The sequence below is a fragment of the Schistocerca americana genome, chromosome 5 (assembly GCF_021461395.2).
Source record: "Schistocerca americana isolate TAMUIC-IGC-003095 chromosome 5, iqSchAmer2.1, whole genome shotgun sequence".
Classification (NCBI taxonomy): domain Eukaryota; kingdom Metazoa; phylum Arthropoda; class Insecta; order Orthoptera; family Acrididae; genus Schistocerca; species Schistocerca americana.
Window position 1 is genome coordinate 438,314,546 of NC_060123.1, and position 23,284 is coordinate 438,337,829.

General features: G+C 41.6%; 1 protein-coding gene and 2 non-coding genes across 3 annotated transcripts in view; 1 reads left to right on the top strand and 2 right to left on the bottom strand.

Annotated features, from left to right (window-relative positions):
• LOC124615541 (uncharacterized oxidoreductase YjmC-like) overlaps nt 1-23,284 on the bottom strand; it is a 263,830-nt gene that overhangs the window by 34,775 nt on the left and 205,771 nt on the right. Inside the window, exons 3-7 of the mRNA XM_047143510.1 lie at nt 18,650-18,838; nt 13,534-13,595; nt 13,398-13,451; nt 12,908-13,006; nt 8,275-8,470 (exon numbers count right to left, since the gene is read on the bottom strand). Of these exons, the coding sequence (XP_046999466.1) occupies nt 8,275-8,470; nt 12,908-13,006; nt 13,398-13,451; nt 13,534-13,595; nt 18,650-18,838 (600 nt within the window). The remainder of the gene's footprint in view (nt 1-8,274; nt 8,471-12,907; nt 13,007-13,397; nt 13,452-13,533; nt 13,596-18,649; nt 18,839-23,284) is intronic.
• Trnat-ugu lies at nt 16,583-16,657 on the bottom strand. Its single transcript has one exon. It is a non-coding gene; the product is annotated as a tRNA-Thr (tRNA).
• Nucleotides 17,168-17,242, top strand: Trnat-ugu. Its single transcript has one exon. It is a non-coding gene; the product is annotated as a tRNA-Thr (tRNA).

Here is a 23,284-nt window from a genome sequence, read left to right on the forward strand (position 1 = left end):
TATATAGCATGCAACTTTATTCTTGAGTACAGCTCGAGTGTTTTTGAAGGAAGATATCAAAGCAATTCAGAGGCAGGTTCCTAGATATGTTACTAGTAAGTCTGAACAACACATGTTACGGAGATGCTTTGGGAACTCAAATGGGAATCCCTGGAGGGAAGGTAACTTTCTTTTCAAGAAATACTATTGAGAAAATTTAGAGAATTGGCATTTGAAGCTGACTGCCACATGATTCTGCTGTGACCAACATACATTGCACATAAGGACCATGAAGATAAGAAACGATAAATTAGGGCTCGTATGGAGGGATATAGACAGTCATTTTTCCCTTGCTCTATTTGCAAGTGAAACAGGAAAGGAAATGACAAGTAGTGGTGCAGAGTATCCTCCCCCATGCACCATAAGGTGGCTTGCAGAGTATCTCTGTAGATGTAGACATAGAACATCTCCTCTATATGGTGAGTCGTAATCTTTCATAATAGCATCATCCTTGTAGGACCTCTTTTATCATATTTTGTTGAGCACCTCTGTAACAGCTTTTCATATAACTCTTCGAATGGACTGTAATGTGCCATCTACTTTCTCTACAATCAGTATTGTTTTTTTGTTTCTCCTATCATATCTTAAGAAATTCCCAAAGTAATATGATATATGTGATTGATGTAAGTGTTTAACTGCTAATGGAAGAACATAAAACTGATCTTTAACACTGAAGAGCCAAATAACTAGTAAACCTGTCTAATATCATGTAGGGCCCCAGCAAGCACACAGAAGTGCCGCAACACAATGTAGCATGGACTCAACTAATGTCTGAAGTAGTGCTGGAGGGAATTGACACCATGAACCCCGCAGGGCTCTCCATAAATTCGTAAGAGTATGAGGGGGTGGAGATCTCTTCTGAAGAGCTCGTTGCAAGGCATCCCAGATATGCTCAATAATGTTCATGTCTGGGGAGTTTGGTGGTCAGTGAAAGTGTTTAAACTCAGAAAAGTGTTCCTGTAGCCACTCTGCTGCAATTCTGGATGTGTGGGGTGTCACATTCTCCTGCTGCAATAGCCCAAGTCCGTCGGAATGCACAATGGACATGAATGGATTCAGGTGATCGAACAGGATGCTTACGTATGTGTCACCTGTCAGAGTCATATCCAGGTGTATCAGGGGTCCTATATCACTCCAACTGCACATACCCCACACCATTATACAGCCTCCACCAGCTTGAACAGTTCCCTGCTGGCATGCAGGGTCCACGGATTCATAGGGTTGTCTCCACATATGTACGCGTCCATCCACTCGATAAAATTTGAAACAAACTCATCCAACCAGGAAACATGTTTCCAGTCATCAACAGTCCAAGGTTACATGAATGGGTCCTCAGTTCTAAAGCTCCAAAAGCCCATATCAATGATGTTTCATTCAGTGTTTCGCACGCTGACACTTGTTGATGGCCCAACACTGAAATCTACAACAATTTGCAGAAGGGTTGTACTTTTTGTCATACTGAATGCTTCTCTTCAGTTGCTGCTGAGCCCATTCTTGCAGGATCTTTTTCCAGCCACAGCAATGTTGGAGATGTGATGTTTTGTCAGATTCCTGATATTCACGGTACTCTCATGAAATGTCGTACGGGAAAATACCAATTTCATCACTACCTCAGAGAGGCTGTGTCACATCGCTCATGCGCCAACTGAAACACCACAATCAAACTCACTTAAATCCTGATAACATGCCATTGTAGCAGCAGTAAATGATCTAATAACTGCACCAGACACTTGTTGTCTTATATAGGCATTGCCGACCACAGCGCCGTATTCTGCCTGTTTACATATCTCTGTACTTGAATACACATGCCTATAACAGTTTCTTTAGCACTTCAGTGCATATCATATTCTATCAGCTTGTGTTATATGATACATCAATCTCTTTCAAGTTTCAAGCGCTACAATACCTCTAATGGAGAAAACAGATACATCAGTAACAATAAAAAGACAATCTCTCCTAGTTTCTGTTAGGCATTTATGGAGATATAGCCACTTTAGGAAAAATATTAAAACTGCATCCTTTGGTGTAAATGAAGCTTTGTCTGTTCCAAAATTCACTGCATGTAAGTAACTTCTGATGGAATAAAGGAGATTTTGTATGATGTATCCCACAGAAGCACCTAACAGCAGCAGATATTTGATTCAAGAAGAATAGCTATGTATGTTCTATTAAAGTAATAGGTGGACTAGAAACATCTGCTTGGATTGTAAAACAAATAACTGCTAAAGACCCTAAGAAATTGGCATGTCACATATGCCACATTTGGCATACTGTAAACAATTTTACATTTAAAATGACAGGGACAACTTAAATCAATGCTTTGATTAACATTATTTTGGCACCCCTACCAGATACATCTATGTCTGATAAAGAAATGTTCACAGTTGAGTATTGGATTGGTATGCTACTCCACCATAAGTGGCATTAATGTCATTTCCGGCATTGCAGACTCGGAAGACAGTTTACATGTGAGCAAAAGTCTCGATCTTGTTTCCTCAGCCTCCACTTTCTTTGTGTAAGTGTTGTGCATTCTTTGCACTGTTGTGCTCTTTCACATTCAGCTTTGTTCCTGACCATGCTTTCAGACACTCTGCTTGCCAGTTAGGTTGACACATAATGTTTTTGCAGGCACCACATGCCGTGGTATGCAGTCCTCATCCAAAGAATTTGTCATGGATGCTATGATCTCGTATGCAAGATAGAATAGTTGGTGATGAGAACTTGCTCTCATGTGTATCTCACTTTAGTGTTATTTTTTGTATATTGTGGCTATCATCAACCCAGCAGTTTTGGACTGTTGGAGATGACAAATGCAGCTCTAAGAGTAGCAGCTGAAACAGCAGCAGCAACAACAAGAACAAGAGAAAACGCAAGAGCTCATCCATTCACTGACTGTGCAGCTGGGGGCACGAGCACTGGTGACGTAGACTCTGCTGCCCTTGCCAACTTTATATCCAGGTTCTGATGAGACCAAAGAAAGGTTGGAAAATTATTTATACCCTTTTACGATGTGCTGCCAGGTAAGTTGCATCAGTGAATCTGTAGATCACAAGACCTTGTTGCAGTCAAGTGGAAGTAGTTTGCATGAGGTATTAAAGAAATTGTGGCCCATTATGGACCCCAAATATGTAGAATTTGTGGAGTTGTATAAATAACTGACACACTAGTACAGTCAGAAAATGCACATGGTAGCTACCCACTTACAGTTCAGTCAGCATCAGAAGCATACTGGGCATTCATATGCGGTGTGGACAACAGACTTACAGGAAATAGCATGTAGATGCAATTTTGAGTGTAAACACTGTAGTAATTCCTATACAGACTCCCTAATTCACAATGGAATGGTGCAGCTGGCACCTAGCAGAGTGATACAGACTTATACATTAGCACATTCATATCCAGTGTTGTAAGGATGTAGAGGCTTATCTCACTAGGGGTAAGATAGATATTGCCTACAGGAAAATGAAAGAGACCTTTGGAGATAAGAGAACCACTTGCATGAACATCAAGAGCTCAGATGGAAACCCAGTTCTAAGCAAAGAAGGGAAAGCAGAAAGGTGGAAGGAGTATATAGAGGGTCTATACAAGGGTGATGCACTTGAGGACAATATTATGGAAATGGAAGAGGATGTAGATGAAGATGAAATGGGAGATATGATACTGCAGGAAGAGTTTGACAGAGCACTGAAAGACCTGAGTCGACAACATTCCATTAGAACTACTCCAGCCTTGGGACAGCCAGTCCTGACAAAACTCTACCATCTGGTGAGCAAGATGTATGAGACAGGCGAAATACCCTCAGACTTCAAGAAGAATATAATAATTACAATCCCAAAGAAAGCAGGTGTTGACAGATGTGAAAATTACCGAACTATCAGTTTAATAAGTCACAGCTGCAAAATACTAACACCAATTCCTTCCAGACGAACGGAAAAACTGATAGAAGCCGACCTCGGAGAAGATCAGTTTGGATTCCGTAGAAATATTGGAACATGGGAGGCAATACTGACCCAACGACTTATCTTAGAAGAAAGATTAAGGAAAGGTAAACCTATGTTTCTAGCATTTGTAGACTTAGAGAAAGCTTTTGACAATGTTGACTGGAATACTCTCTTTTAAATTCTGAAGGTGGCAGGGGTAAAATACAGGGAGCAAAAGGCTATTTACAATTTGTACAGAAAGCAGATGGCAGTTATAAGAGTCAAGGGGTATGAAAGGGAAGCAGTGGTTGGGAAGAGAGTGAGACAGGGTTGTAGCCTATCCCCGATGTTATTCAATCTGTATATTGAGCAAGCAATAAAGGAAACAAAAGAAAAATTCGGAGTAGGTATTAAAATCCAGGGAGAAGAAATAAAAAGTTTGAGGTTCGCCGATAACATTTTAATTCTGCCAGAGACAGCAAGGAACTTGGAAGAGCAGTTGAATGGAATGGACAGTGTCTTGAAAGGAGGGTATAAGATGAACATCAACAAAAGCAAAACGAGGATAATGGAATGTAGTCGAATTAAGTCGGGTGATGCTGAGGGAATTATATTAGGAAATGAGTCACTTAAAGTAGTAAAGGAGTGTTGCTATTTGGGGAGCAAAATAACTGATGATGGTCGAAGTAGAGAGGATATAAAATGTAGACTGGCAATGGCAAGGAAAGCGTTTCTGAAGAAGAAAAATTTGTTAACATCGAGTATAGATTTAAATGTCAAGAAGTCGTTTCTGAAAGTATTTGTATGGAGTGTAGCCATGTATGGAAGTGAAACGTGGACGATAAATAGTTTAGACAAGAAGAGATTAGAAGCTTTCGAAATTTGGTGCTACAGAAGAATGCTGAAGATTAGATGGATAGATCACATAACTAGTGAGGAGGTACTGAATAGAATTGGGGAGAAGAGGAGCCTGTGGCACAACTTTACTAGAAGAAGGGATCGGTTGGTAAGACGTGTTCTGAGACATCGAGGGATCACCAATTTAGTATTGGAGGGCCGCGTGGAGGGTAAAAATCGTAGAGGGAGACCAAGAGATGAATACTCTAAGCAGATTCAGAAGGATGTAGGCTGCAGTAGGTACTGGGAGATGAAGAAGCTTGCACAGGATAGAGTAGCATGGAGAGCTGCATCAAACCAGTCTCAGGACTGAAGACCACAACAACAACAACATCCAGTGTTAGATAAGGTAGCACAAATTACACAGTCAGAAGAGTTGACTGCACAGAATGTGTTTTCTGACTGTATGACAAGCCGTACTTGCAGGACAGGGCCCAAGTTGTTGAGGCAGTCGGTTGTGCACGGAAACATAATGTGACCTGCCAGCAGCTGGCTAAAAAGGTTGGGGCTACATCAGACTGCTCACTATGTCTGTTACATGAGAAGTCTACTGAGGGGAAAATCCATGAGGAGAGACAATGCCTCTAGTTCCTTCCAACTTGTCAAGCCTGCCACACAACAGACACTAAGCAGCTGTTAAGTGGAAATGACAGTGAGCAGTGTGATGGGACAACATTTCCATGTTTGCAGTTGAGACTACTAGTCCATCAGCTGGTCTACAGCAGCAGCCTATCATGGTACACTGGGAGATATCTGATTGTTGCAAAAAGTTACAATTAGACACAGGGGCCTCAGCTAGTTCGGCCAATTTAGGTATTTATCAGTAACTGGGGTGTCCATCTCCCCATCTCCCATCTCCCTACATTACAGAGCTCTGAGTATCAATTACTATCTTATAGTGAGTACCACATTCCCTTGCAGAGACAAATACTAGCCAGATACAAAAATATGGAAAGCCCCTCACACTTTTAGTTGTAAATTTACTGTTGGCAAAAAATGTTTTCACTACTTTTCGATTTGAAACAGTTGGTGACATTAACCTTGTCTCTCAGGCCATTCTATTTCAGGGCCTGGATACATTGCTGCAGTCACTGAAGCAAGTTTGTTACCTAAAGAACATTGAAACCATTGGCTGTTCCTCAGTTCTGTTAAGGCTGCCCCATGGCTTTTGCTTTGAGAGTGAAAGTGACAGCAGAACTTGAGAGATGGCAGAAACTTTGGGTGGTATCAGAAGTTTTATCAAGCTAGTGGTCCACCCTCATGGTTGTGATACAGAAACCAAATGGCATTGTTTGACTCTGAGGTGATTTCGAGCACAAAATCAACATACACACAGTGAAACAGTTGTTGATCCCACATCTCATTGTAAGGGATCACGATCTCTTACTCGGAGATAATTATAATTCAGCCACACTTGTTAGAATAGATGATGAATCAAGTGTCAGGTGCCATGAGTGCTGAGCAAGTGAGTTGTATTGTTTTCAGTCTGTAGTAGAGCCACTGTTGTGATGGCATGATAGGAGGTGGTGAACTGGAAGTATTGTTTTTTATGAGTGTCCACCCTCAGTAAACCGTAAGAATTACACTGATTAGTGATAAAGTGTAGTGAATATGAAAATACATACCCATTCACACCTAGTGCTCCAGCCAATGGATAGCAGTGAGGAATATGCATGCCATTACTCTAATAATGTGAGACAATATTTTGGTGGGTTAGACCTAAGTTAAGACTTGTCGTGAGTAAGTAGTGACTGTCTTCTGTCAGGTTTAATGAGAATCCATCAATTTAAAAAGTGAAAACTCACACTGACATTGACAGTTATAAAACCTGTTTTCCTTGAGTGTAATACCATTGAGCAGCCAAAACTTGTAGCATGTTCCATAGCAGAAACACTGATCAGCTATATCCTTTAGGTAATGGTCACTAAAATCAGAAGTCAGGCTGCCCGGTTATTTGATCACTAACAATAAAATTTAAGTGGGGGTGTTTCAAGGTCCCAAGGAGTTGCTGGCAAAGTCAGTATATTTCCTAAACTGACCTCAGAGATGCAAACTTACAGTTGCCATCAGACACTGAGCCTCAAAAGCTTTTAAAATTAAATACTCTTTTCAGAATGTGCCAGTTTAACAGTTTGCATTTGTTGTAGCTTCTGGTAGTCACACACACACACACACACACACACACACACACACACACGTGTCTGTTGTTGGGTGCAAATGGACTATATCAATATAGAAAGGGGAGCAACTACACAAGTTTGAGTCCATTTGCACCCAACAACAGACACAAGTGACTAGTTTTTGGTTAAATGGGCAGAAGTGGGTACCCACAAGTATATGGAAACAGCAAGTTCGAAGATGATGTCATAGGGCCCACTGACGAGTTTAAAGTGAGTATATAGAGCTCACTTCTGATCTCTACAAATCAGTCAAAGAGAAGACATTAGCACAGGTCAGAGGGATAAACCAGTACTCACTGCAAGCACTAAGCAGCACCAGCAGACGTTCACACTGCCTCTGCACCATTTGCCATACAATTTGTGCTCTTGCCTGGAGAAACCCACCATCAGGAGAACTGTTTGCCAAGGAGGATCTTATGGAGGTGGGGTACCTCACTCCATCATCACTGCAGCCAGCTGAAGTTGCCTCCAGTCATTGGTTCTTGACCACCAGTCTCTGGTGGAACACAGTGCATAATTACTGCAAGTGTCACCCATGCCCCAACTGAGAACACTCAGGCATAACTGCTGCCAGAGATCACTGTCACCATGCACCTCTTGACTTGACTTGGTGACTCTGGCACAGGCCTCATGACCACTTTCGGTCTTATGTGCCTCTTAAAGGGATGAGGCATTTAGACACATAATGTCAGATGAAGAGTAGTTCATAGTCAAGAGTCAAAGTAATCTACATCTCCATCACATGTAGTGTGAGTGTCACATTCACTGGTCAGCGCCTCTTGAGTCATTGTTTTCCTGTTTTGGCCGTGCACACCCTGCAGACAGTTGCATGCTAGCATGATTTGGTATCTTGTTTACTTCATCTCCTTTAAAATTGCATAAGTATTGTACATTGTTCATGATGTCACACTCTTACTGTTTCCGTGCTCTCCCTGACAATGCTTTCTGACTCTCTGCTCACCAGTCAGGTAGACACCCCACGTTCTTGCAAGTGCTACATGAAGTGGTACTCCATGCTCATTCTAAGCATTTTTGTGGATGCTATCACCTCTCTACACAAGATATAACAATTATCACGATATACTTGTGCCACTCCAAACTATAGTTTATAACAAGGGAAATATGGAAATAGTGTCTCATTTTTTGAATTTGTATTAATTTAAATGTTATATGTAGCATCAACACAGTAATCAACTATTATTATATAAAAAAACAGCTTGTAAGATAGCAGCACTTACCACTAAGTATTCCACAAAATATTTCAACAAGAAGGCCCAAGCCATAGCCCTTATATCCAGAATTTATTTCTTGGCCTCCAAGGGGCATAAGACAGCCAGTGTTGAAGGCCACTTCAGGGTCAGTTGTTTCTGCACCATTGGGTCCCAGAGCCCAGCCGGATGGAATAGGTTCTCCTTTGCGCCGCTGCATTTCAATCTGAAATGCAGGAACTGTGCTTTATGCCACTATTCAGAGGGTGTTTGTCATCAGCAGCACCCTCTGACAAAATTACCCCAGAATAAACCATTTATAATGTGCTAACATGGTTTAAAAGATAACAATATGATTAAATGATAACTTTCTGGCTACAATAGCATGGGAATAAGAAATAAAGGAAGAAACAAGAAACAAATGGTATATACTTATGGAAATAAAGTAAGGTAAAAACATGCAACTGGGTGATAAATTTGCTATTTGTAAGGACTGGTTATCATGGGGCATAGCATATGTATTGTGGGACACATCTGTGTATGTTACATGTAGGGGCACCACATCTGAGGGGAAAAGAAAGAAAATGGACATGAATTGTGTAAAAGTTGAGTCTGAGGAATGAAGTGAAAGTAATGTATTGTTATTGTAAGAGTAAAGAAATACTTTATTCTTGAGGCCTACTACAATGTTGTGTAAAACAAAGGTAACCTTAGTTGTAAAAGACTAGGGCATTTAAGTAAATAGTACTGTAAAACTTTGTTAACACGAATATGAAGGGACCAAAAAATCAGGAGTTTGTGTTAAAAAAATTTGTGTTAATTGAAAAACACAGATTTTTAATAAGTATACATGTACAGCAGTACACTAATGTGTAATACATTACACTATCAATCATGTTATTGTAGACTTATAACACTATAAAGTGATTGCAAAATCCAAGTACTTACAAATTATGTACGTTTCTTTCTTGGAAAAAATTCGGTCATGGTTCGCTGACGTTCATGGGAATGATAATATTTTGTAATTTTGCAACCAACTGTAATGATAGCATCCGTAAACCCAGTAGCGAACCGTTCTAAAAGTCCAAGGCTGTAAACATCTCCTGACGGGTAGGTGGAATGGTGTCTGTATTCTCTTCCTCTTCACTTTCTTCTGATGGCCCTTCTTGCACCTCGTTCACAGCTTTTGGCACATCTAATTCCACAGAAGCACATACGGCAACATCGTTGTCTACACAAATGAATTCTTCGAAACTAATCCCAGGGTTCACAATGTCCTGCAGAACTGTCCATTCATCAGGTGAAGTGGTATCTTCTAACTCGTAGACATCTTCAGCGTTGCTATGTCTCCAAGCTCTGTTAAAGCACTTCCATATATGATGTGGTGATACTGAGGTCCAGGCTGCTGTGATGGCTTTTAGTGCATCAAGCAGGTTCCAATTTGGGGTTGCACTATTGTTTTCAGCAGCACGAATTGCAGCTCTTACAAATCGCTTACGATAAGCTCTCTTTATGAGAGAGATTATGCCTTGTTCCAAAGGCTGAAGGCGGCTTGTGGCGTTGGGTGGAAAAAACTGAACCTTTATGTTGGTTAGGTTCAGATCATGAATGTTATGGGCAGTACATGTCTATTTTGAGCAAACATTCGACTGTTGAAATGGAGAACCCACTTGCGAAATGATGTGCCATCGATCCAAGCTTTCTTGTGGTTAGAGTAGATGCGAGGTAAAGTGTCCATATTTATGTTTTTAAAACAACACGGTTTCTCAGATTTACCGATAACCCAGGGGTGAACCCTCTCACTGCCATCAGCATTACAGCACAGTACAACAGTCACACGTTGTTTGCTTTGTGCTCCACCATCACACTTATCACCTTCTATCCCCAAGGTGTGATCTGGAAAAAGATGCTAGAAAAATCCAGTTTCATCCATGTTAAACACATCACATGAGGCATACTTTTCCCTCACTCAGTTGAATTCATGCAACCAGCTGCTCGCACTTTCTTCATCAACTTTATTTGCTTCACCACAAATTTGTACAGAAGAAATTGAATGTCTCTTTTGGAACTGATACAAACAACCAGCAGAACAACAGAAGTCTTTGATGCCCATATCTTTAGCAATATCATTTGTTTTTGACTGAATCACAGGGCCAGTTAAAGGTATGTTAGATGCACGCATATGATTGAACTACTCTAGCAGTAACGTCTCAATGTCTTCATACTTGGTGGTACGAAGTCATTTAGATTTGTTTCCAGAACCTGCTGCCGCAGCATTAATAATTTTTTCTCGATTCTTAATAATTGTAGATAAAGTAGATTTAGGTATTCCAAACTGCTCTGCAATTACTGTTTTCTTGGTACCACGGTCCACTTCATCTAGAATCTTAAGCTTTAACTGTACATTTAGAGCTGTCTGTTTCCTCTTTGCCATTTTCATGTTCTACGGTACCAGTTGTAAGTGTAGTTTTTATTCAGTATTCCAACTCAATACGGCTACGACTAACAGAACACCTGTCAAATCTGGCACTGAGCACATTCCTAAATGCTGCTGCACACATTATTGAATGTCTTACGATGTACAGCATACGCTGATTGTTGAAGTGATAATCGCGGCTACCAAACGAGTCAACAATAAGTATAATTAGCTTTGTAGCTACATTTCCTACATTCATTTCAGAAAAGAAAAATTATGCTTTAGAATACTCTAAGGTCGGAAGTTTGTGTTACAGTGAAATTTAATTGCCTAGGAACTGAAACAGAGTTTGTAATTCGTGTTAACCAATAAAACATACCATAAGAACTAATGTATTCCTGGCATTAACCGCGAGTTCGTCTTATGCGAGTTCGCACTACGAGGTTATACTGTATTAAAGATATGAAAATTCCCTGAAATTGTTTATCTGAGGTAATACAGATCAAAAGGGCAAACTGAAAACAATAAAGAATTATATAATTTATGTGAACAGCTTAAGGTTTTCAAGTTCTCAGAATTTAACATCATTGAATCAACTTCAAAAAAAAATAAAACCTGTCTCGAAATGATAGGGTAGCTATGACGGTACCTAATTGTTTCACAATTAGTATTTAAGAGTAATAGCAACTGAAAATTGGCATGACAACTTTACAGTTACAACAGCAAGATTTCACAGGCAGAGTTTGTTATGCTACTCAGGAGAGTTCAATGATTTTGAAGATTATTTCTTGTAATTGTAGCATGTAAGCATTGTCTGTTTAGAGAAGGGGTGGCGGACAGTGAAGTGCGCAGGTTAGATGGAGGGCAGGGGAGAGGTGGAGCGGGGGCGGAGGGTAGCAGTAAAGAAGAGAAGTAAAAAGACAGGGTGCAATGGTGGAATGAGGGCTATGTAGTACTGGAATGGGAACAGGGAAGGGGCTGGATGGGTGAGGACAGTGACTAGCAAAGGTTGCGGCCTGTAGGGTTACAGGAATGTAAGATATATCGCAGGAAAAGTTCCCACCTGTGCAATTCAGAAAAGTTGGTGTTGGTGGGAAGGATCCATATGGCACAGGCTGTGAAGCAGGCATTGAAATGAAGGATGTCATGTTTGGCAGCGTGCTCAAATGACTTCATTTCAATGACTGCTTCACAGCCTGTTCAATATTGATCGGTCCCACTAACACCAGCTTTTCTGAATTGCGCAGGTAGGAACTTTCTCTGCAATACATCCTATGTTCCCGTAACCCTCCTGGCCTCAACCTTCATTAGTCGCTGTCCTCACTCATCCAGCCCCTTCCCTGTTCCCAATCTAGCACTACATAGCCCTTATTCCACCATCACACCCAGTCTTTTTACTTCCCTCCTTTACTGTTAACCCCTCCTCCCCCTCCCCATCTCTCCCCTGCCCTCCGTCTAACCTGCAGCACTTCATTGTCTGCCACCTGTACCCTATTATCTCTCTCCCTCCCCACCCCAGCCTCCTCCTTATCCCCATCTCATCACCACTCCCATCATGCACTGGTGCTTCTGCTTGCAGTGTGGTTTCAGTTGCCTGAGACTGCAGTCGTGTGTGTGAGCTGCATTTGTTCATGTGCGCACGTGATTAGTGAAAGAAGCACAAAATTTGTATTCAAGATGTATGGTAATTAGAAACAAAAAAAGTTATTTCTAAATTCACTAGAAATAGGTTTATTTCAAGGTTAACACCAAAAGTCCAAAGAAGGGGAGGAGAGGTGGGGGGAGGGAGATGGGGGACAGGGGGGGGGGGGGGGCACCAAATGATATATCAATCATCGTGGAAAAATGAAGGGATGCCAAATGATATTTGCATGTGCAGTAAATTATTCTCAAACTGGCACAGTCAGCAGCAAAAACTATTAAGAAGTAAATGTACTGAAAAGTACACAATGTTCTTACAGTTTGCTTCTGCTCAATAAAAACTTTATTTACTTTAGGTGTATCGACCCAAAAGAGAACTTAATACAACACAGAGTGAAAATACACAACATAAGACAACATACAATAAACTTAACACTGAAACTGACTTTCTAGAATTCTACTGTTGCTTGTTGCTCATATACAGTTTCCATTTGCCATATGTCTCAATTTTTATTCTTAGCACAAATTAAAACAAAAATTTTATAATCAACAGCTTCACATCAGCCAGTTCTTTGTTAACATAGGATTGAAATGGGAGAGCTTTACCTTTCCCACAGCAACAGCTGTCGTGGCCATATCAATAACAGCACTGTCCCCTCTAGTCCCTGGAGCTGCCAGTGACAACGGATTTGTACCCAGGGCTGCCTGTAAATGTGTTACATGTTCAATAAATATTTGTAATGCAGTTATACAACACTTTTGCAAAATAAGTGACTTGACAGTGTAAATGTCAAGAGCCCCAAATGAACAATCAACAAGAATGCAGCAACAATTTCAGAAGATTGCTTGTGATTTACAAGAATAATAGGACTTCATTTATAACAATCATATGCATTCATTATCTCAATGATTCTGGTAACATTGCATTGCACTGAGCTATAGCACTGCAAATAGTCTTCTTGGTTTCTTTCTTTCTTTTCCCCTCTTCCTTGCATCATCATCAGTAGTTACAGTGAGAAATACATGATCTACAGAAAAATTAAGTAGGTAACATATAAATCTCAAGAAGTAAGAAAAACAGACAGACATGACTTACCTGCTTTGCACGAGTTGGTGTCAACAGTGGTGATGTGTTTGTGAAAGACATGCCCTGGAATAACAGAAATGGTTAGTAACTGACAGCACTTCATGAAATTACTGCTAAAATGCAAACTAAATAAAATACAACTCACCAACATTCCCTCTTTCAGTGCTTGGATAGCATAAAAACCAGCCATTCCATAATGATTGCAACCTTAAAAAAATCCAATATGTCAATTTCCTTCTTTTTTGGAAAGATACCAATTCATAAAATATATCTGTATTTTTGAAGTACACTGGCGTCCAAACTTAATGATATCCACAATATTTCAATTTTTTATACATTAACACAATAATATAGAAATTTCATTATTAAAGAGGGCAAAAATGAGTAAATATAAATCAGAAATTTAAAACTAGGTAGGTATGTAGGAAGGTAACTATATTCAGTGTCTGGTGAAAATTTAATAATAAATTTTAAGTGATTTTGTTGTAATGATAATCTTACATTTAAACAAAAATAAAGAAAAAAACTGAATGGTAACTAAGGAAGAAAAATCTAGAAAATTAGGATAAAATGTTTACAGTATTAAAAAATCCAGCATGGAAACGATATGCAAAATCACCGAAAGGGAATCATTCTTATGTATATGACTAATGCTTGGCACAGACAAAAGCTAGAGCAAAGAGACCTTAACTGCTTTTGAGCTACTACTGTTTCTGTTGTTTAAGTACAAACACCCCCATACATGATCAAAGGTACATGATCAAAGGTACATACAAACGCACCCACTCAGGTAGACAGTTTTGGGTGCCTTGGGGATTCATTCAAAAAAGAACAGTAATTTGAAAGCAGTAAAATCTACATGCTGGTACTTGTGTCAGTATCTACCGCACATCACTCAGCTACAGGGTATTTACTGGTTATCAATTTATAATGTTTTTTTAGAATTAAATTTTTCGTTTTGTCATTACATACTTCACCAGGAACTATACAAATCAATATACAAAATTATTTCATTTAGTTTAGCATGCCTACTATTAATCTTGATAACTTTGTAGACTGTCCCACTGGTATGCGCTAGAGTGTTACAAGGGCTACAACTGATCCTGAATGAAACAGCAGCATACCACTCAAAAATAGAAACAAACATGGTGTGAATATCGAAGAAACTCATTGCCGGCATGCCACACCTGCGTGTGTTGCACAGTATTCTAATGGTTGAACTGTGACTCTACTAAAGTGCAGATTTAATACAACAAAGAATGACAGGAAATACTGTGATTATATACAGAGATGATCCAAAACATTATGATCAGCTGCTTAAATATGTGTTGGCCTGCCACTATACAAGTCATGTCTTCAATCGGCTGACGGGCAACGATTACAGCCAATTTCTGTTACACATGGAAATGGAATATATTAAAATTAGACACTACACGGATCACCATCGCAAGTACGGTAATATGCTCCATATTTCATTCAATAGAGCAGGGATTGGATAGCTGTTCGAGCTCTAAAATCTTCACCCATTTATGTATCAAGCAAATAGTCTGGCTCAAATCCACCTTTGGAACACAAGTTGCGATTCTACACGACATGGATTTGACAGCTGGTTGGTACACTCCTAGAGGTATGTGGCACAAGGTCTACGCACAGATCATGCAGTTCCTGTAAATTATGGGTAAGTGTTTATGGGCATGCAGCTGATCCAGATGTGTTCCACTGGGATCAGATCAGGAAAATCTACTGGCCAAGACATCAACATGAGTTTACTATCATGCTTCTCAAAGCACTGGAGCATGATTCTACCCATGAGATGGACTGTTATCCTGCTGGAAGATGCTACTGCCACTGCAGAACACCCCAGCATGAAGGGGTGCAGGTGTTCTACAATAATATTCACTCAGTCCATCTGTGTTCCCGTGCACTGATCAGGCAGCCACTTGCCTGGGTGATGGCAGACACAGACACAATCAGCGACTTAGTGTAACAAGAGTTGCAATTCATCCAAGAGGCCACACGTCACCATTGATCCAAGGTCCATTTTCAACAACTGCATGCACACTGCAATTGTAATGGATGATAATGTTGGGAACACATGGAGGTCATCCCCTGTGGAGCCCCATGTTCAACAATGGTGTGCTCCAAAACACTTGCGACTGGACCAGTGTAGAATTCTTTCAGTAGATATGTCGTTAGGTATGTCACCTATCTTGCTTCACAGAATGGGTAAGCCTATGACCTCCACGTTCTGTGATAAAGTGTGGACATCCAACACCACAGTCCACTCATCACTTGCTGTCTTTTCCATGGGTGCTCATGACAGTAGCATATGCACAGCTAATTAGCTTTGCTTTTTCCAAGGTGCTCATTCCTAGGCACTGGATCATAACAACCTGTCCTTTGTCAAAGTCGTTTATGCCAGTGGATTTCCCAGTCTGCGGCCCATATTGTCACTGGAATAGTCCCACATTTACGTCTACTTTGCTTATATGCTAGCATTACTGTATTGTGTACCCTCAACACCACCAGGCAACATTTGATCTCGAGTGGCCACTATTCATAATGTTTTGACTCATTATTGTATACTGGGAATAAGGTTTTGCACCGGGACTTTTATTAAGAATTTTTATTTATTTACAATTTCAGCTATTGTGCCATTATCAAGCAACAGCTGTGACTACAGTGTCAAAGTAACATTACTGGAATGTAAATTTTTTTTGGGTGTTTCCCAGCTACATTTTCTAATTTGTTGGAGAAGTGAATAATTATCAATAGTTCAAAACTAAACAAGCTCTGTCTAGCTTCTGTAACATTTGATTTTCATGCTTGTTTTCAGAGTCATCAACTTGGTTATACAGTGGGTAAATAGATTCCCTTTACAGACATTGAGGACTTTTAATGGGGATGGTTAAGTTTAGCACAGGAAATCATGTCCGAATACGTACAATTTTCTTGCTTTATCGAAAATACCACAACACACATTCAACTCTCTCACATTTTCTGTGGCATTGACAAGGGTACTTACATGATTCACCAATCACCTGGGGTCCCATACCCACTACAAGCTTGTTTACATGCCATTCAGTTGAGTTTGTGATCTGCTCAGAGATGTTTGTATATGAAATGATAATTAAATGGACACCCTAGCTAAAAACAGGCATTGATTAACTCATTGGGGACATGTTGAAAATATGTGCCCTGACCGGGACTCGAACCCGGGATCTCCTGCTTACAAGGCAGACGCTCTATCCATCTGAGCCACCGAGGGCACAGAGGATAGTGAGCCTGCAGGGACTTATCCCTTGCATGCTCCCCATGAGACCTACATTTCCAACATGTCCACACCACTACATTCGTAGTGCGCCTAATAGATGTTTGCCCTTCATACTCATTACTCATGGCAGATTAATCTACCAAGTCCCCTACAAGTTTGGGTATAGCGTGTGCGTTTGCACAAGAAGGTCAATAGCCGGGAAGCCAAATTTTAACTATATGTATGACGGTAGTATCTGTTCCCAAAAGAACAGTTACCACAGATGACCATGCAGCTTTGCTAGAAATGAAATGATAATTAAATGGACACCCTAGCTGCAAACAGACGTTGATGTACTTCATTGGGGACATGTTGAAAATGTGTGCCCCGGCCGAGACTCGAACCCAGGATCTCCAGCTTACATGGCAGATGCTCTATCCATCTGTAGTGGTGTGGACATGTTGGGAATGTAGATCTCACGTGGAGCGTGCAAGGGATAAGTCACTGCATGCGCACTATCCTCTGTGCCCTCGGTGGCTCAGATGGATAGAGCGTCTGCCTTGTAAGCAGGAGAACCAGGGTTTGAGTCCCAGTCGAGGCACACATTTTCAACATGTCCCCCAATGAAGTACATCAACGCCAGTTTGCAGCTAGGGTGTCCATTTAATTATCATTTCATTTCTAGAAAAGCTGCATGGTCATCTAAGGTAACTGTTCTTTCGGGAACAGATACTACCGTCATATATATATATATATATACAGGGTGGTCAGAAAATGTGTGAAATGCTTGTATGGATGTTACAGGGCGGGTTGTACTGAGACATAAATATTAAGAAAGAAATTCGATACGTTGCTCCGTTTCCCAGTTATTTAGCATAGAATTTAGCCGATCGTGGACGCCAAATAGAATACGATAAGAACCAGAAGTTCAGAGTTCAAAAATGTTTGAAGCAGATCTAGAATGGGCGTGCAAAGCGAACGAAACGAACAACTCGATACTTAACTAGGAGCAGTCGGCAGTGGAACTGCGAGAAAGATCAAGCAAAGAAGGACAAGTCCGGCCGAGCGAGACCGAGATCGAGACAGGAGGGAACAAGACCGAGGCTGGAAAGAGATCGGCCGACGTGCCGTTGCGGGAACGAGACCGACCGTTTCCGTTCCCGGTAACTATAAGTAGAAAGCGGTGACCGAAGTGAACTATGAAAGACCAGTCCTTAGAATTCGTTCTTCACTCGTTCTGTTCATCTTGGTGAACCGTTCCTTTGGACCCGTTAGTTCGCGAACGACACATCTCTAGTTTTCAGCACGACGACACACCCCTTCATTTTTTTAGTGCAATCCGAGATCATCTGAACCAACAATTTAGACTGCAGAGGATAGGCCATAGTGGTCCCATTGCTTGGCCTGCACGTTTTCCTTACCTGAAACCGTTAGACTACCACCTGTGGGGTCACAGGAAATCATTCATAATGACGAGAACCTTGTGGCATCCAAGGAAGACCTACTGCCATATGTTATGGCTGTGGTGATTACAGGAGGATCAGTGATTGGTTATTGGAAGTACTGTGCCTGTGTTGATGTCAGTGGTTATTGCATCATGCCCTACTTGTAAGTGGGCCAACACGATAAGCACCAATATTGAAATAGCAAAGTCTGTTGTGGTATTTTGTATGTAGTGGGGAAAAGGTATGTTTGGACATGAGTTCCTACGCTAAACTTAACCGTCTTGGTTCCTATTAAAATTCTGAAAAGAGGATTTAGCTACGCCTCGTACAAAAATGGGTATTTCAGAATCTTGCCCCTTCTTGGATAAATTTCTGCAGACGGCTGTGGAGCCTAGCTTCAGTTTTTAACACAGAGGTGACTCGAAACAGTACCAAGCCCTTCCCAGACGCCAGTTGACTAGACACTGAGCCTAACAGTAGCTTGCAGGATGAGAATTCATACCAGTGCTGCGAAGGCTGGTGGGGAACATGGAATGGGATCAGAGGCGGGCATTGAGACTCACCTTTGGCGACGACCCACCCCACGCCGGTCTGCTTGGCCTTCTGGATGGCGAGCTGCATACAAAAGTTGCCCACGACTGGACCCAGTCCGTTTCTGCCGTCCACCCATGCCGTCGACGGCGATTCCTTCAAAACAGCCGCCTCTGCGTTGGGGCAACATAACCCTTTCTTCACGTCGCTCACATACATCTCTGTGGACAAATACGTCGTCATGTTACAGAGGCAAGCTGCGTGGGAAAAAAAAAGCGTTCCAACAGACATAAGGCTGCATTGTCACGAAGTAAGCTTACAAGGAGACGGCACGACCGTAGGGTCGGAGATTTGTCCGAAATTTTGTGTGGTGAAAGAGGACCCCTAACACCTCACATGGTTAAAGTATTAGGACGCACTGCTCGGAAAATCCCGAGAAAAATCGATCCAAAGTTTCTTAGGTGACGTATGAGAATAAAATGTTAGTCTGTTGACGAGCCGCCGTTTGGCCTACATGGTCGCCGGCACAGTAGCTCAGCGTGTTCGGTCAGAGGGTTTAGCTACCCTCTGTAATAAACAACTGAATAAATGGATCAACGAACAACCTGAACGAGTGTCATCGGACATCCGTCACGAACAAATTCAACGAACAATACAGAGCAAAATGAGAAGAAAAAAAAAAAAAAAATACATGGTTAGTGCTTGGACCCTTGCGCCAGAGGTCTCGGGTTCAATTCCTCCTCCGGCATTGTTTTTTTTTAATATTGTTCTGTTGCTTGCAAAATTGCAGCGCGTTGTTACAGGAGAATCGTGAAATTAATTCCCAGGAAAATTGTATAAAAATTCATTCTATAATTCACTATCAATTATCGTCACCAATATTCCGAGATATGGTTCAATATTCCTGGTTTGCCTCAAAATTATCAGAAACTCAAAACATTTTCGTAAATGTTAATGGGGCATGTTTTTGTACAGATTTATTGCAAACTCCCTGTGATTGTAAAAAATCCGCTTTTATATGTTGCGCAAGATGTCGCAAAAATTATTGCTTGGTTTGTTTTTACGATAATTACCACTGCAGTTCTTGTTTGTAATTATTATATGTACAAAAATTGAATGTTTCCCAATCGACTTTGTTATTCTGATTGAAAACCCAATGTTTCTCCTCATACTTTACAATGAAAAATGGAAAGCCCACCGCCATGAATTGTGTTGTTGGATAAAAAGAAAATAATTTTTATTCCATAATGTAGCTAATTTGTTAAAGATAATATAGATTTGGGAAACTTTCTGAATAATTGGTGGATTAACAAAAGAAAATGAAACAGAAGCAAAAAAAAAAGTGCCGGAGGAGGAATCGAACCCGAGACCTCTGGCGTTAAGAGTCCAAGCCCTAACCATCTATGACAAACGGCGGCTCGGCAATGCACTAACATTTTATGCTCACACGGCACCTAAGAAACTTTGGATCGATTTTTCCTGGGATTTTCAGGGTAGTGCGTCCTAATATTTTAACCACGTGAGGTGTTCAGGGGTCCTCTTTCACCACACAAAATTTCGGACAAATCCTCGACCCCACGGTCGTGCCGTCTCCTTGTTAGTGCCTATTTACATTTTCCTTTTAGTGCAAGAAAATCTGTGGAGTTGTTACCCTCATCCTGCTTTAACACGTTGCACTGAACCGAAGGCGAATCTGTAAGGAGCAGTCAAATGAAAACGAGACAGATGGGAAATAAGTAATAACCAGTCTATTATTTCAAAAGCATTCGCCGTAGCAATGCACTGTGAAACAATACGGTCAATACCTCCATGAAAAATGTTTATGGCTGCCTACAGAGCTTTAATTGTACCCAGGCGCCCCACCTCTTCATCTGAAGCAAACGAACGGCCACGGATGTCTTTTTTAGGGCCCCAGAAATTTGGAAATCGCATGGGGTTGTTCGGGACTTACTGGAGGAAGTGTACTGCCTTCCCAGTGAAACTTCTGCAGATAGTCAAAAGAACCTTGATAGGATAATGCTCGCCCACGTGTTACCAAGGTTGTTTTCAGTACGCTGCAATAGTTTCCATTACGTCTTGGTCCCTCCCCACGCGAAAGACATTTGCTTCAGACGAAATGGTGCAGACCAGGATACAATCATATTTCTGTAGGCAACCTCAAACATTTTTCCATGAGGGCACTGACCATCCTGTCTCACAGTAGAATAAATGGTGGTGGGAAGTTCCTGTGGGACCAAACTGCTGAGGTCATCGGTCCCTAGGCTTACACACTACTTAATCTATCTTAAACTAACTTACGCTAAGGACAACACACACCCATGCCCGAGGGAGGACTCGAACCTCCGATGGGGGGATGATGATGATGATGATGATGATGATGATGATGATGATTGGGTTGTGGGACGCTCAACTATGCGGTTATCAGCGCGGGATTAGCGGAGCGGTCTTAGGCGCTGCAGTCATGGACTGTGCGGCTGGTCCCGGCGGAGGTTCGAGTCCTCCCTCGGGCATGGGTGTGTGTGTTTGTCCTTAGGATAATTTAGGTTAAGTAGTGTGTAAGCTTAGGGACCGATGACCTTAGCAGTTAAGTCCCATACGACATCACACACATATGAACATTTTGAACAAATTCCCAAACTCTGCCCAGTCCAATCTCGCCACTTTCAGGAATGGTGATGAAATGATGAGAACAACACAAACACCCAGTCATCTCGAAGCAGGTGAAAATCCCTGGCCCCGCCGGGAATCGCCGATAGGGGGAGTCGCGTGAACCGTGGCAAGGCGCCTGAGACCACGTGGCTACCAAGGACGTCAGGGAATAGATGTATTAACAGTTATGGCGATTATTTTGGAATACAAAACAGTATACTTAATTTTTTCCATCTGTCTCGTTTTCATTTGACTGCCCCTTATACATCTATATAGCTAAGTGCGTTAGATGCTACACATACACAGGGTGGTCCATTGATAGTGACCAGGCTTAATATCTCAAGATATAAGGGTCAAACGAAAAAACTACAAAGAACGAAACTTGTCTAGCTTGAAGGGGGAAACCTGATGGCGCTATGGTTGGCCCGCTAGATGGCTCTGCCGTGGGTCAAACGGATGTCAACTGCGTTTTTTAAAAATAGGAACCCCCATTTTTTATTAAATATTCGTGTAGTACATAAAGAAATATGAATATTTTAGTTGGACCACTTTTTTCGCTTTGTGATAGATGGCGCTGTAATAGTAACAAACATATGGCTCACAATTTTAGACGAATAGTTGGTAACAGATAGGTTTTTTAAATTAAAATACAGAACGTAGGTACGTTTGTCCCCCCTACCCTCCATCTCTACACCCTCCATCTCCTTTCCCACGGTGGCTTCCGTCAACTCCCCCTCCCGGATGATGCCCTCTCTCCCTCCATTTATCCTTCCTATCAACTCTGATCCTCAATCCCCCTCCTTTCCTCTGTCCTTTCCCTGGGCTCCCTCTTCCCCCCCCCCCTTCCGTCCTGTTTTCTCCCCACTAAACCTCTCCCTACCTCCCTTCTCCCCCCCCAGTCCTTTTGTATTCCCCTCCTCTGCCTACCCCACTCCCTGTCGCGTCTGCCCCCCCCTCCCCTCTTATGGGTCCTCATCCTCCTTCAGCTCCTTTCCCAGCTCCCCCCTTCGCTTTTACTCTCCTTTCCCCCCTTTTTTGTTTTCCCATCTTCTGTCCAGTTTCCCCCCACCTGCTCTCGACTGTGGTGTCACATTTGCCAACTTTTTAGTGCAGTGTTCCAGTGACTATTCAGTGTTGTTTGTCTTTCTCGTGTTGCGAACAGAAACCATGCTGTCGCTAGGTGTGAATTTTATGTCCTTTGCGAACAGAATCCAGCCTGTCGCCGTGTTTTTTTAATTGTCTATTGTTTTCCCTGTCTGCTTCGTATGTATTTTTATTAGCGTCATCATCCCTGTGTTGTTGTTTTAAGTTCCACGATTTCTTTTCGCCTTGTTACTCTCTAAGTCTCCGATTTTATCGCCTGTTTTTTATTATTTGTTCTCTTGATCTTTGTCACAAAATCTGTCGGCTGAAGAGCGGCATACTAAGCTGCTGCCAGCCCGCCCCCTTCGGGGGGGGGAATTGAAATTCAATAAATGAAAAAAAAAAAAAGTAGGTACGTTGAACGTTTTATTTCGGTTGTTCCAATGTGATACATGTACCTTTGTGAACTTATCATTTCTGAGAACGCATGATGTTAGAGAGTGATTACCTGTAAATACCACATTAATGCAATAAATGTTCAAAAAATGGTTCAAATGGCTCTGAGCACTGTGGGACTTAGCTTCTGTCATCAGTCCCCTAGAACTTAGAACTACTTAAACTTAACTAAGGACATCACACACATCCATGCCCGAGGCAGGATTCGAACCTGCGACCGCAGCGGTCGCGCAGTTCCAGACTGTAGCGCCTAGAACCGCTCGGCCACCCCGGCCGGCAATAAATGTTCAAAATGATGTCCGTCAACCTCAATGCATTTGGCAATACGCGTAACGACATTCCTCTCAACAGCAAGTAGTTCGCCTTTCGTAATGTTCGCACATGCATTGACAATGCGCTGACGCATGTTGTCAGGCGTTGTCGGTGGATCACGATAGCAAATATCCTTCAACTTTCCCCACGGAAAGAAATCCGGGGAC